Genomic DNA, 13977 nt, shown 5'->3' with positions numbered 1-13977 from the left:
CACACAACCACACAAACCCATACCCGTCCTTTGCTCCCTCCGGCTCTGCAGCTAACTGCTCTGCTTGCAGCTGTGCTGATGTGGCAGTATCAGAAGCTGGGCTCATACTAAACATAGACTCAAGGCCCAGGAACAGGGCTAAAGGGAGGTTGCCACACAGCTGCTGACAGCTGGAGCATTGGTGGTTCAGTGGTAGAATTCTCGCCTGCCACGCGGGAGGCCCGGGTTCGATTCCCGGCCAATGCAGTAGCAATCTCTTTTAAATCTAAGAGATGAACATGAATACTTCATACTGCCTAATGAATGTTAAGTATAGTCATAAAATTGCTAATGACTTTGTTTTTGGCTTGATTTTTAAATGCTCTTTATGGAAAATCATAAAAAAAAATTCCACAAAGATCCTGAACCATTGCATCCTGCTTGAAGCCTCAAGAACATGGGATTACACCACAGCCACTATGAGTCACTCTGCCTCCCATTCCTGCCCAGAAGCTGAGTGAGTTCTGCTTTGCCTGGTACAAGCCACAGCAGCACCTGGAATGTGAGGACACAGTGAGGACATCCTCCAGGTTTAAGCCAGGACCCAAGAGGAGAGATGGTCTTCCTACCACAGTCATCCCTGAGACTAGTGACTCTCCTGCCTCTTGCAGGTTCCTGGATATCCATGTAGGAGCTGGGGAGCACTCCTCCTAGATGACAGCCCTGACTTTGAAGGATGCTATCTATGCTGGGGTAGGTAGAGAAAACAGAGCCCTCCAGGATGACAGTACAAACTCATCAAGAAGAGGGAACAGGCAAGAGAGGAAGGCAAGAGAGCTGGTATCTAACAGGAGAAATGTGTTGTGGTCTCACGTGGGCAGGCATGGGAGAGAGTTCTGAAGCAGGAATTCATTCTGGCTGACAGGTATGATGGGCAAGCATTTGGCTTGGTAGAAGCAAGGCCAAGGTTTGGAAAGGTAGCTCCTAGTTAGCAGTGCAAGACCCTGAAGGCCCGGCAAAGCAACCTGCATCTTTTCCTCTCTCTAGTGGCCACAAGGAGCCATGGAAATTGGTCATAGGAGATGGGTGTTAGGAACCTGAGGAGTGATCTGCAGTTGTGGGTTGGGTGCTAGGAACCTGAAATGCAGTAAGGAAGCTCCAAAGACAGCACAGGCTCCCAGATGGACCTACTAGTAAAGGGGAATGTGTGTGTGTGTGAGGAATGTGGTTTTGGTGCCAGAGTCACAACTTTCAATAACAACGTGTTCTAAAGGAGGTGTAAAGTGGGGACAATTCCTGAGCTCAGTGACACCTTCCTCCTATGTTGGACACCAGCTGGGAGACTTACCAGGGCTCAATGTGGTCACCCCAGGTCACTACAGAGGTCACCCAGGCCATTACAAAAACTGTTAAAGTCCCATGTGCACAGGGCTCATTACATTAAGTGTGTAAATTTCTCCAGGCAAACAACTGCTGACATGCAATTGTGCCCCTTGGAGGGGAGGCTTTTCATCAATATTACCAGCTCAGACAGCACAGGGGCCATCCTGGGGCCAGTCTTGTTCCAGGCGCACCCTTAGCAATCAAAACAGGCCACATGACCTCTCTAGCTCTCTGGTGCTATCTCCCCAGAATCACCTTCCACTACACTAGCCCCAGCTTCCTGGGGGGCCTGTTCCTCTACCATTCAGGTCCACCCTCCTCATATGCCCTGCCTTTGGGCACCTCCTGGATTCCTTCCCTCTCATGGTCTACAACAACCAAGGGGCTAGTCCCAATGACCCCACTCCTCCTCTGCACCCAGAAGCGCCCTAATCCATGTCACCTCCTACCTCCATAATGTTTCATTCTTCTCTGCACTCTAGGGCCAGCTGTGTCCAGATCAGTGTTATGCATCAGCAACTGACCAATCAGAAAACACCTGCGAGTGGAATCAGTCTGCAAAACCCGGCAGAGCTGATGGGAGCACAAGCTGTAGGCAAACATGGGCAAAGCCTTGCGTTGTCATGTTGCTGGCATGGGAAAACCTGACCTGTGGGGTTAATTGATGCACCATCGGATGGTGCTGAGCTCTTCTAATCTTATCACATGTTAGCATGAGCAAAGAGCAGCATGCCTGTGATCTCAAAACACACACTGAGAAGAGCCCAGCTCACTACAGCCATGGCTGGTGCCTGGATAAAGACACACACACACACACACACACACACACACACTGGGATGTGACCTGAAGTGATCCTGCTGAGGGGCAACTGCACTCTAAGACTGTGCCCTCAGCCAGCCAGTACCTTGGTCTCGTGACTTCACAGGGAGGGCACAGAGAAGAAAAGCAAGCACAGGGAAGCAGAGAAAGTGAAGTTCAACAGCAGGCGCCCCAGCTCCAGGCCTAGTCTTCTTCAAAGACACTAGGTTGCCTCAGCTTTCATCTACAGCTTGGGAGACAGAGGTGGGGAGTCTTTGGCTGAACTCATTTTTGAAGTTACTATCTGGCCCAGAGACTCTCCTGATCACGAATCCCTGGGGTCCTTTAATGACACAAAGGCCTCAGGATTTACCGTTTTATAACTCTGGAGAAGAGATGCTGCTACTGCCTGGTTTCCCCGCAAAGTGTTGAAAACGGCTCAACGAGTCAGTCCCCTAGTGGCACTGTGTCCTCTAGTGGTTTCTCAGAGTCTCTGCGTGCATACTGGAGGTATGGGAGGCTGGCAGAGACACCCAAGACAGGAGCACCCCAAGACTGGCCAACACCAGGTTTAACAACTCCATGATATCAAAGAGACTGCTACACTGACTACTCCCTTGGTAGAGGAAACTACAGATGGTAGAATACTTTTGCATTGCTTTCAGCCAAGAGAAAATTTGGGGCCACACTCTGCGTTATACAGATATATATATCGAGCCTGCATCGACACCTCTGGCCTCTGTACCAGAGTGTGGTGACAGTCACAGATTACACAAGGACTGGTGAGCTAGCAGGCACTCATGCTCTGGTGTAGGCTTTAGAGGTCAGTTACTGTAGCTACTATCATGCTCAGCTTCTAGGGGAAAAAGTCCATTTTCATGATCATAGAAGGTCTGAACCCTTGACATCAACAAAGTATGTCCTTTCAACTGCGTCAGTTTCTTCCTCCTCTCTTGAGGCCACTGTAGCTGTGAATACATTCAGTGATGATTCTCTTGTGCAGACTCAGCCCCTCAGGTAATGATGGCTTTTCTGTACATCATCCCCCACTGCTCAGGGTTCAGACATCCCTCAAGTCTTCTCCATGCACACAAGGAGTGCAGACGAGGCACATTCTCGAGATATTCTGAAATGAACCTGGAGAGCTGCTTTCTACTTTTTACTGTGAGGATAAATGTCTGCTAGGCAATGTGTGCTGGCTATTTACACATGTGAAAAATGCCTCTAGATGATCAGCTAGAAGCTGTAGGCAAAGAAACTTCAGGACATTTCCTTAATTAGTGATTGATGGGGAAGGGACCAACCCACTATGGGTGGGAACGCTTCTGGGCTCATGGTCCTGGTTCTTTAATAAAGCAGGCTGAACAAGTAATGAGGAGCAAGCCTGTAAGCAGCATCCCTTCATGGCCTGTGAATCAGCTCCTGGTTTCTCCCTGTTTGATTTCCCGTCCTGACTCCCTTTGATGATGAACAGTGATGATGAAGCAGATGCCAAAACACCTAGTCCTCCACTTGCTATTTCACCACAGCAATAATGACCCTAACTAAGACAACTAGTGATCAAATTTATACCTAAAACCTGCCATCCAGTCTGGTATTTACTCTTCAACCCAGTTTACAGCTGAGGAAACTAAGCATCACAAGGCCACACAGCTCTGTGAAATAATCACAAGAATTTCACTTTAAAAAGGAGAATCAGACAATGTGCAGCACATATTCTGCACTGCATGTGTTCATGTACCAGCACCACAGTCAGGTCAGAACCAGGAGACAATGCGTCCTACACATACCACCCAAGCAACGCTCATTCAACAAATGCTGACCAAGTAGCCTGTCTCATTCTGGCTCTAAGGAGGCTATAAAGGTAAGCCCAGAGTCAACACTCATTCCTTCATTATGAAACTTGCTGCCTAGACATGCGGCTGCCTTTTTAAACTTTTCCCCCTTGCAAATCCAATTCTGTCTCAGTTCTCCATATGTCATATGTACTCAGATGGCACATGCAGGCAGTGATTTCCCAAAGAGAATCTGGGTAAGTATATCTCCATCTGCTCCATAGACTACTGGAGTAAGTTGCTTTCCATTTGCTTACGCATCACCAGAAAACTGAATGGGAATGAACACATGCCTCTGAGGACAGGCCAAGGATCTTCTGACAAGGCCTGAGACTTAACTCACAAAACACATATTGAGTTGGGGGCAAGCTAGCAGGCATATAATAAAAATATATATAATAAAAAATATGATATGCATGCATGAAACTATCAAGGAATAAAAATATTGTTTAAAAAAAAAACCTAAGGGCTAGAGAGAATTCAGCAGTTAACACCACCTGAGGCTCTTCCAGAGGACCTGGGTTCAGTTCCCAGCACTCACATGGCAGCACACAGCTGTCTGTATCTCCAGTGCCAGGGAATCTGATATCCTCTTCTGGTTTCCATGGGCACTACACACATGTGGTACACAAGCACACATGCAGGAAAAACACTCATACACACAATATAAACAAAAAATCTGAACCCTTCCCCAACCAAAAATCACACCGAGTATCCACTGGATATGGCTGGGAGAAAGGAGAATTTTGATTTTAGGTGACAACAATTGTGACCATCGGTAAGTGCCCCCTACACTGTAATGCTGTAGTAGGAACTGTGAGCAGGCCTCAGATAGACAGAAAGACAGATGACCTTCCCACATCATAATGCTATAACACCTGTCTTCTTACTTCAAGATAATCTACAAGCCATCCACTAGCTACTTGCAAGTATACAGCCCAGCATTTTTTTTTTTTTTTTTTGTTGCACATTCAGAGTTGTATGGCGAGAATCACAATAACTTTAAGGCATTTCCAGAAGCTCTAGAGACAATCTCTTCCCCTTGGCTGTCACTCCCTTCCTTTAGCTTTTTCCTCTCAACCTCTGGTAACCAGTCTGCTGTCTCTAAAGACATGGTACAAGGTACTTCTGGCCTTTTGTGACTGGCTGGCTTCTTTCACCCAGCATGGTTTCAAGGTAAATCCAAAAAAAGAAAGGTTCCAAACTCCGCAAATTGCCTCAAACCACTCTAGGACATGCCCAGGAACTGGAACTAAGCAAGCATCACTCAGAGCTATGGTCCCTAACTGTGCCTGGGCTCTCAAAGCACACCATATTAGTAGGCTTTTGAAATTTGAAGTGCAGATAAAATTGTACTTACTAGAGTTGCATGGCTGGTGGTGAAAGCTAAGCTCAGGAATACTAGAGAAATCATTATGTGGCCTTCCCATGGCGAACAGTGGGGCAGAGCTGGCCTCCTCTCTACAGAGCCTGCATGATTCGCTTCAATAACCACAGTGCCCTCTGTATCCCCTCCTGTATTTGCCTCTCCAGGAGGGAATAGATCAGCATCTTACCAATCTTTTTATTAATACTGTCCAATCACTGTGTTCCTTGGAACTGAAAGGCCATAAAACCCAAAGTGGGGGCTAGGGATGTAATGTATTTGGTAGAGTGCTTGCCGAGCATGCACAAGCCCTGGGTTCCATGCTCAGCACTACACAGATCAGGCATGATGACACATGCTTACAATTTCAGTACTGAGGAGGCTGAGGCAGAAGTTCAAGGTCATCTTTGACTACACAAGGAGTTTGAGGTCAGCTTGTGCTACATGAAAATCTTTCTCAAAAAATCTCCTCAAATCTACTGAGAACTCAAGAACAATGGCACTGGGTTTTGATCCTACTGCACGTACTGGCTTTGTGGGAGCCTAGGCAGTTTGGATGCTCACCTTACTAGACCTGGATGGAGCTGGGTGGTCCTTGGACTTCCCACAGGACAGGGAACCCGGATTACTCTTAGGGATGATGAGGGAGGGGGACTTGATGGGGGAGGGGGAGGGAAATGGGAGGTGGTGGCGGGGAGAAGGCAGAAATCTTTAATAAATAAATAAATAAATAAAAATAAAATAATAAAAAAAAATCTCCTCAAAACAAACACAACCCAGAGATGCCTGTTTAAAATCTTGAGTGCCTTCATCTTTACGCCATTGTAGCAGCAGGTTGACTGAGGCAGTGGAAGGACAGCTTTTCAGGGCCCGCGCCCAGCGGCTCCCAAGAGGTGTGACTAGACACACGCCAGCACAGGAGAACCAAGCATACCTTTTCTGGCACATTTAGCACCTGAGGATCTGCAGTAACTACAAAAGATCTCACCTCCCACAGGAACACCGAATGCAGTACTGGCAGTCATTCGAGCAGATGGGCTCTTAGAGAACTGAAAGCAGCAGCTAAGGCCACTGCAAAGATGTGCAAGGATGAAATTCATTATCCATATATCACCCTTTGAGTGGGGGAGCCCACTAACAGGAGTGGGATTTCTGGCTTGGAGATTAGGTTTATAGACCTAGCTTGTAGGGATGCCTTTTGGGATAGATAAACCCAAACGGTACATCCAGGTTCTAGCTGTAAACCTGGGAAAGATGATAAGAAATCTCCACTTTCTCATCTGTGAAATGGATCAGCACACCATCTGGTTCATAAGGCAGTGAGAGGAGGGGTGGGTGGACAATGGCTAAACACAGGGATGCTTCTCTATATCCTTCTGCATCCCACTGCTACCCCAGGTGATGGAACTTTACACGCGAGTGGTCTTAGGTTTCACCGAGCTCACTGATGGCCATAGTGACTGAGTGCCTCATATACTCCAACTGCACATGCGAGGTACTAGGCCCCAGAGTGCCTGTATGTGGAGAAAAGGTCCAGCCCCTAGAAGTGGGAGAAATTAATGACTATTACTGAAGCTACCAGCTGTGGCTTTGTTATAGCAGCAGGGGCAGACTATTCTAACCCTATCTGTGCTCTTAAGGGTTTTTGAGAAAAGCTCACGACACACTTACTATGGCTTAGCTTGCATTACTTCCCCTCACCTTCCACTCCACCCAATGGACAGTTTCAGAGCAACTAGGGAAGCCTGAGACTACTGTCTCTTTTAAAAACACACAGCAATCTTTTAATCTGCCTTTGAGATAGAATCCTATTATCTGCAGCTGTGCTTCAAAGGGTCCTAATCATCTCACTCTGGCTACTGAGCTCAGCTGGCATGAGGCTGTGGGCTCCCTGCCTGATCTAGGAAAGCCAGGGGCAAGCCTAATGGGTAGCCAGACCTTTGGCCTCTTTCTGAGACGGCATGATGTGAAGGTGGGTTCCTCCTTCCATGGAGCTCAAGGCCTCGGAGGGGTCTAGAGTATGTATGTATGGAGAGTCTCTAGACACTGCATTGCTCACTGAGCTTTATCACCAGTGCCTCCCAGAGCTGTACCAGTTTTCTACTGGCTACTGTTACAAATCGCCACAAACTTAGAGGCCTAAGACACAACTTATTATGGGTCTTACTGAGCTAATCAAGGTATGGGCAAGTTCTTTATATTTTGGAGGCTCTACAGATGCAGTCAATCTGTGGGTTGGGAGCCCCTTGGGGGTCACAGAGCAGATATCCTGCATATCAGATATTTATATTGCGATTCATAACAGTAGCAAAAATATAGTTTGGAAGTAGCAATGAAATAATTTTATGGCTGGAGGTCACCACAACATGAGGAACTGTATTAAAGAGTCACAGCATTGTTAAGGTTGAGATCATTGCTGTACAGGAAAATCCACAACCTTCCTGTCAGCTTCTAGATACCAACACTCTCTGGATAGCTGTCCCTTAGAACTTCAAAGCCAGTGATAGCTGCCGGAATCTCTAATACTCTTCTTGGCCCCCTCTTTCACACTAAAGGATGCTTGGGGTTACACTGGGTCTGCCTGAGTAACTTAGGCTACTCTTCCCATTTTTCTTTTCTTTTTTTTTTTTTTGGTTTTTTGAGACAGAGTTTCTCTGTAGCTTTGGTGCCTGTCCCGGAACTAGCTCTTGTAGACCAGGCTGGCCTCGAACTCCCAGAGATCTGCCTGCCTCTGCCTCCCGAGTGCTGAGATTAAAGGTGTGCGCCACCACCTACTCTTCCCATTTTAAAATGACCCGATTAGCAACTTTGTATCTGCTATTTTCCCCCATTCTTTGGCTCCGGGATGTATAACAGGCATGTCCATGTCCAGGAACACCTGCATGTACGTGTACATGTAGAGGCTGGAAGCCAACATTGGGTATTTGTCTCCATCATAGGAAAGATAAGCAGAACTGTAGTTTTTGGGACCAAGTCTGTCCATGAACCTGGACCACACTGTTTTAGTTAGACAGGCTGACCAAAAAGCCCAAACCCTGGGCTTCTAGGTGCATTCTGCCAACCCCAGGTTTTACGTAAGTGCTGGGGAAACAAATTCAGGTTCTCATGCTGGTATAGCAGGGACTTTTCCCACTGTGGTATTTGAATGAGAAACATTCCCCATAGGTTTGCATACTGAGCTGTTTGGGGAAGCTGCGGAACCTTTAGGAGGTAGAGCCTTGCTGGGAGGAAGTATGTCACTGGAGGTGTGCTCTCAAAGTTTACAGCCTCATCCCACTGTGGTTTGCTCTTTTTGCTTTATGTGAGTGGATGGGGATGGGATTTCCTGCTTCCTGTTCCAGTCATGGGCTGTCATGCATCCCTGGCCATTATGGGCTTCCCCTCTGAAACTATAAACCAAAACAAACCCTTTCTTCCATAAGTTGATTTTGGCTCATGGTGTTTTACTGCAGCAACAGATTCCACTGAGCCATCTCCTCAGGCTCATACCTGTTATCGTCATCACACAGTCACAGGTTCCAGGGATCAAGGTATCTCCTGGAGGCCATTATTCTGACAACCAAAAAGTAGCAAGAGCAGTACTGACATAAAACAATTATAAGTATTTAAAATAATTATGTAACAGCTGTTTGCACATTATGTAACAGTTGCAATGTCTAGTACTGCATTAACCACTTTGACGACATTAGCTCCAGTAATCAAATGCCCCAACGAATACCATTATTAGTTTGCAGATGACACTGAAGTTAATTAGCTTTCTCAGGCTCACCTGACTAACTAGCGAACCGGCTGAAGCCCAGATACCAGGCTTTAGAGCTCTTACCCACTATTCCATGTGGTCTCTTAAGAAACAGGGTACCTTGGAGGGGTCATTCACTTAAGAACAGGACAAGCACATTCATTTCTGTAGCACATGAGCTGTCTACACTCCACAACTGCCAATGTTCTGACTTTTATGGGGTGTATATGGGGCTTAATTAATAGACTATTTGGCTGACGATTAGTTTGACCAGGATTTTGATGAAGATATTTGATGAGGAACATATGCAAATATGGAATATGTACAGAACAGAGGGTCTTTGAGTTAGCACCTGCCAGACTGTAACATGTGCAACAGCCATACAGGGATCTTGTTTGAGTATCGATTCTAGTTCACTCCAGGACGATGCTAGACTAGAGTCTCTTTTCAGTGACCTTCTGCAAACCATTTGTGAGTAGCAAAGTTCCTAGGCTAGAATGCGATTTTCCTATCAAAACAGTAAAGATAGCTGGATGGTGATGGTGTACGCCTTTAATCCCAGCACCCAGGAGACAGAGGCAGGTGGATCTCTGTAAGTCTGAGGCCAGCCTGGTCTACAGAGTGATTTCCAGGACATCCAAGACTACACAGAGAAACCCTGTTTTGAAAAATCAAAACAGTAAAACTCTTCATTCTTGTGGACACATGTCAAACACCACTAAGCACCATGCTAAGTGCAGAACATAAATTGTCTCTGCTCTTAGGAGGTCATAGTCCCCTTAAGGCCCTAGGAAGTTTCTCTGAATTTTACAAATTCAGGGCAGTGTCTAATACAAAACATTAACAACAAAGCCTCTACTGAACCACCTGCAGTGGATACTTAAGCAGACTGTGCTGGAAGCCGCGATGTTGTGACCGTCTCTGTTCAAGGATCTAGCAGATGACTCAGGTCAGGAGAAAAGCAGATATGACTGTAAAGTTGAGTAGGTGGACAAAACTGGTGTCAGTGTGCAATGGTCTGGCTCTTAACCGTCTCTCAAAGGTCCATGTATTCAAGGTTTACCCCCAGCCCGGCACTACTTGGAGATGACAGGGTTTGAGAGTTGGGCTTTTGGGGAGTGTCCTTGAAGGGCTTCACCACAAACCCAAAAGCAACAGGGCCAATTGGCCACAGATCACCCCGTCCATTTAAATCTTGAGTGTCTGATATGGATGGCTGATTAATATACAGTGCAACTTCACAAAGTCAACAGAACATGGACACACAACCATGCCTACACACCATTGTTGGGTCCCACTATTCAGCATGGCAATCCTGTTAAGACTTGCTAAGCACTGGAAAGAAAGGATGTAAACAGAAAGCTGTATGAAGAGGTAGTTAAAAAAAAAAAAAGTGGTGGCTGAGGAAAGAAACGGCTAAAATGGACATGCTGAGTACTGAGACAAATCAGAGGTCTTCTTATCTCAGTCCAAAGCCATTAGTCGAAGACAAAGCAGTTGTTCTCAACTGGTGTGATTTTGTACCTTCAAGGGACATTTGGCAATGCCTGAAGACAATTTGGGTTGTCACACTGATGGAGTACTACTGGCATCTAGTGGGTAAAGGGCAGAGGTACTGCTAAAAATCCTACAAGGCACAGAACTGCCCACTATAACCAAGAACTATGCATCCCCAAGTATCAACAGCACCAAGGTTAAGAAAGCTCTAGTAAAGAATCTATCCCAGGTCAATAAATGAGCACTACTCCATAGCTCTGGGCTGTCCAAGTGAGCACTGCGCAATGACAGAAATGTTTTCTATTCTGCACTGTGCAGCAGTAGTGGTTAGCTACTGAACATCTGGATTATGGGTAGTGAAACCGATTTTTTTTAAAAAAATTTAAAATGAATATAACATTTTTACTAATTTACTACTTTTTTCTTGAGACTAGGTCTAGCTAATCTCAAACTGGTACAATATTTCTGCTTCAGCCTTCCAAATGCTAGAATTACAGGCCTGTGTCACCAGTCTGGCTGTCTTAAATTTAAATAGATATATGCGGTCCGTTGTTACCATCTTGGTCAATTAAGCTCCTAAACTTTAATGCTTTTCTAGTTTCACAGGCTGCCCCCCTTTTTTTTTCACTGTTCTGAAACCACCTATTCATTCGACTGTTACTAAGATTTGGCTGGGGGGAAAAGACTTCACCTGCTCACACACGCATACTCAGCAAAACATTACTAATTAAACGTTCCCTATTTCGAACACCTGGACACAAAGCAAAACATCAGTGCACCATTACACACACGTATAATACTGCAGAAGAGAGGAGGATCAAATCTCCCTGATTACACTTGCAAGGAAGAGTGTCACGACTAAAGATTAAACATGAAAATCCTCTGCGCAGCGGATCATGCTTTGACCTGATTTCTACACTTGGCCACTTAACGGTCTCTCAGAAGCTGAAAAGAGCCGGCGGGGCAACATCACAAGCAAGTTCTCCACCACTTCAGAGAGGCCACTCTCTGATCTTGCTGGCTTTGACTGAAGCCACACTGAGGATTCCCAGGGTGCCAGGCACTGTGATCAGTACTGTACACACGCATACGTTAAGTCAGTTCATTTTCACTGATGCTATTTGGGGCTGCCAGGAGATTAATGAACTTGGCAAAGATAGGGCTCCTGGATTTCCCGCTCTAAAGCAATGTGCTAAGAGCTGAAATCTGAGAGGTCAATACCAAACCTTCGCCCGGGACAAGCTGAGCCGCTAGGAGCTGCATAGCCAGGGCGGGGTCCCAGTAGCTCTTACTTCTCAATTTCCAGCGCTGCCACTTTCCGCTTTTCATAGAGTTTATCATTGAGGGCCCGTACGATGTTGGGCGTGAGCGGCGCGAAATCCTTCTCCGGGTTCATGCTGGCAGCTCGTGCTGCGCCCGGGAGCTTCGAGACACCTTAGCCCGAGGCTGCCGGGGCCGCGCCAGGGCTAGGGGAGTGTGCGGCTCGTCGTGGACCCCGGAGCCCGCTCATGGGCTACACCGCCCCGGGCCCGCCTGCCTTGTCTTGTCGTCGCGCGCAGCCTCAGGTATCTTGCCCAGACCCCTGCTCTCCCACGCGCTACCCGGACCGCCCCACCGCTCACGCGACCAGCTCCCGCCAGGCACCGGCAACGCTCACTGGGCCGCGGCCATGTTACTCAGGTCACGTGACGCCGCAGGCACTTCCGCCTTCCGTCGGCCGAGGGTTCCGCCCCCCCCGCGGCCACGCCCCCGCGCGCTTTCGGCAGCGCCTCGGCCACGCTCCTCAGGACTCCGCCCCCTCCCCGCCCGCGGCTCGATTCCGAGCAGTGTGCAGAGTGAGAATTGAGAACAGGTGGTGGGAGCTTCAGCCTTGCTGTCAGTTTATTGCAGAGTGGGCTTCTGGAAACGGAATTTACAGAGGGAGCCCAACTCCGTGTAATTTATGCATTAGTTCTTTAGTCACTTAACACTCACTTTCACTTATGACAGCGTTTCTATTATTCTATTTCCTAGCCATTTGTCTTTACATTTATTTGTGTGTATGTGTGTGTGAGTGTGTGTGTGTGCTTGCACCAAGGTGCGTGTTTGAAGGTCAGAAAACAATTTGGGGGAGTTGGATGTCCCCTTCCACCATGTAAGGGTCCCAGAATTGAACTCCTGTTGTTAGGTTTGGCGGTAGACATCTTTGTACGCTGAACTGTCCTTCCAATCCAATTATATTTGAGACAGGACCTCAAACTACCTATATAGCTGAGGATAGCCTTGAAATCCCGATTCTCCCGCCTTCTCCTGCTCAGTGCAGGGATTACAGGCGTGCAGCACCACCGCTGATTTTATGTGGTGCTTGGGTTTGGAACCCAGCGTTCTGAGGTACACCATGAGATTGTCCACTTTCTCAAATATACTCATGTGTGCTTGCATGTGTATAGAGACCTGAGGTCTTCTATAGTTCTTATTTTTTTCACTGACTTCGAGACAAGGTCTCATGTGTCTTAGACTGGACTCAAGCTAAGCAACTAAGGCTAACTGTCCTGGCTAATTTTTATGTTAACTTGATACACGCTAGAATCATCTCAGAGGAGGGATCCTCAACTGAGAAAATGCCTCCATTCGATTGGGCTGTAGGCAAGCCTGTAGGGTATTTTCTTAATTAGGGATTACTGGGGAAGAGTGAAGACAGTTGTGGGTGGGCCAGCCTTGGGTTCAATAAGAAAGCAGGCTGAGCAAGATAAAAGGAACAAACAACAGTCCTCATGGCCTCTGCATCAACTCCTGCTCCCAGGTTCCTGCCTTGAGTTCCCCCCGTGATATAAACTATAGGTGAAATAAACTTTTCACTCCCTAAGTTACTTTCGGTTATGATGTTTTAACACAGCAGTTAAAACCTTAGTAAGATAATAACTAAAAACTTAATGATCCTCCAGCCTCCACCTCCTTAGTGTTGGGACTACAGGTGTGTGCTGCCATATGGAGTTTATGTGGTGCTGAGGATTGGACCAAAGGCTTTCTGCATGTCGGTCTAACTGAGCTATTTCTCCAGCCCTGACTTTTGTGTGACAAGGTCTCTCAGTGAACTGGAAGCTCCTGGATTTGGTAGCTGGCCAGTGAGCCCAACTGCGGTTTATCTCCACCTCCCAGCACTGGAGTTAGACACCAGAGCCGCCCTACCAGGCTTTAAGTGGGTACTAGGGATCTGAAGTCAGGTCTCCAGGCTCACGTGGCTAAACACCCTACAGGATAAGCCACCTTGCCAGTCCTTCAGAACTATTTACTTTAAAACAAATCTTAAGTTCTCACCTCAGCTTTACTTGTGCTCTAAAATAATAGATTCAAATAGTTCTGTTTCCTAAGACATATTAAAATATGGGCCGTTTAAAAC

The 13977-nt window shown here is 46.9% G+C and overlaps 1 protein-coding gene and 1 non-coding gene across 2 annotated transcripts in view; one reads left to right on the top strand and one right to left on the bottom strand.

Annotated features, from left to right (window-relative positions):
• The window catches only part of Vac14 (VAC14 component of PIKFYVE complex), a 112164-nt gene extending 99891 nt beyond the window's left edge, over positions 1-12273 (bottom strand). The window contains exon 1 of the mRNA XM_057754399.1: positions 11891-12273. Coding sequence (XP_057610382.1) covers positions 11891-11994 — 104 coding nt within the window. The 5' untranslated portion in view covers positions 11995-12273. The remainder of the gene's footprint in view (positions 1-11890) is intronic.
• Trnag-gcc (transfer RNA glycine (anticodon GCC)) lies at positions 176-246 on the top strand. Its single transcript has one exon. It is a non-coding gene; the product is annotated as a tRNA-Gly (tRNA).
• Positions 12274-13977: the final 1704 nt, after the last annotated feature.

The sequence above is a fragment of the Chionomys nivalis genome, chromosome 21, assembly GCF_950005125.1.
Source record: "Chionomys nivalis chromosome 21, mChiNiv1.1, whole genome shotgun sequence".
Taxonomy (NCBI): Eukaryota; Metazoa; Chordata; class Mammalia; order Rodentia; family Cricetidae; genus Chionomys; species Chionomys nivalis.
This window is presented reverse-complemented; position numbering and strand designations above follow the sequence as displayed.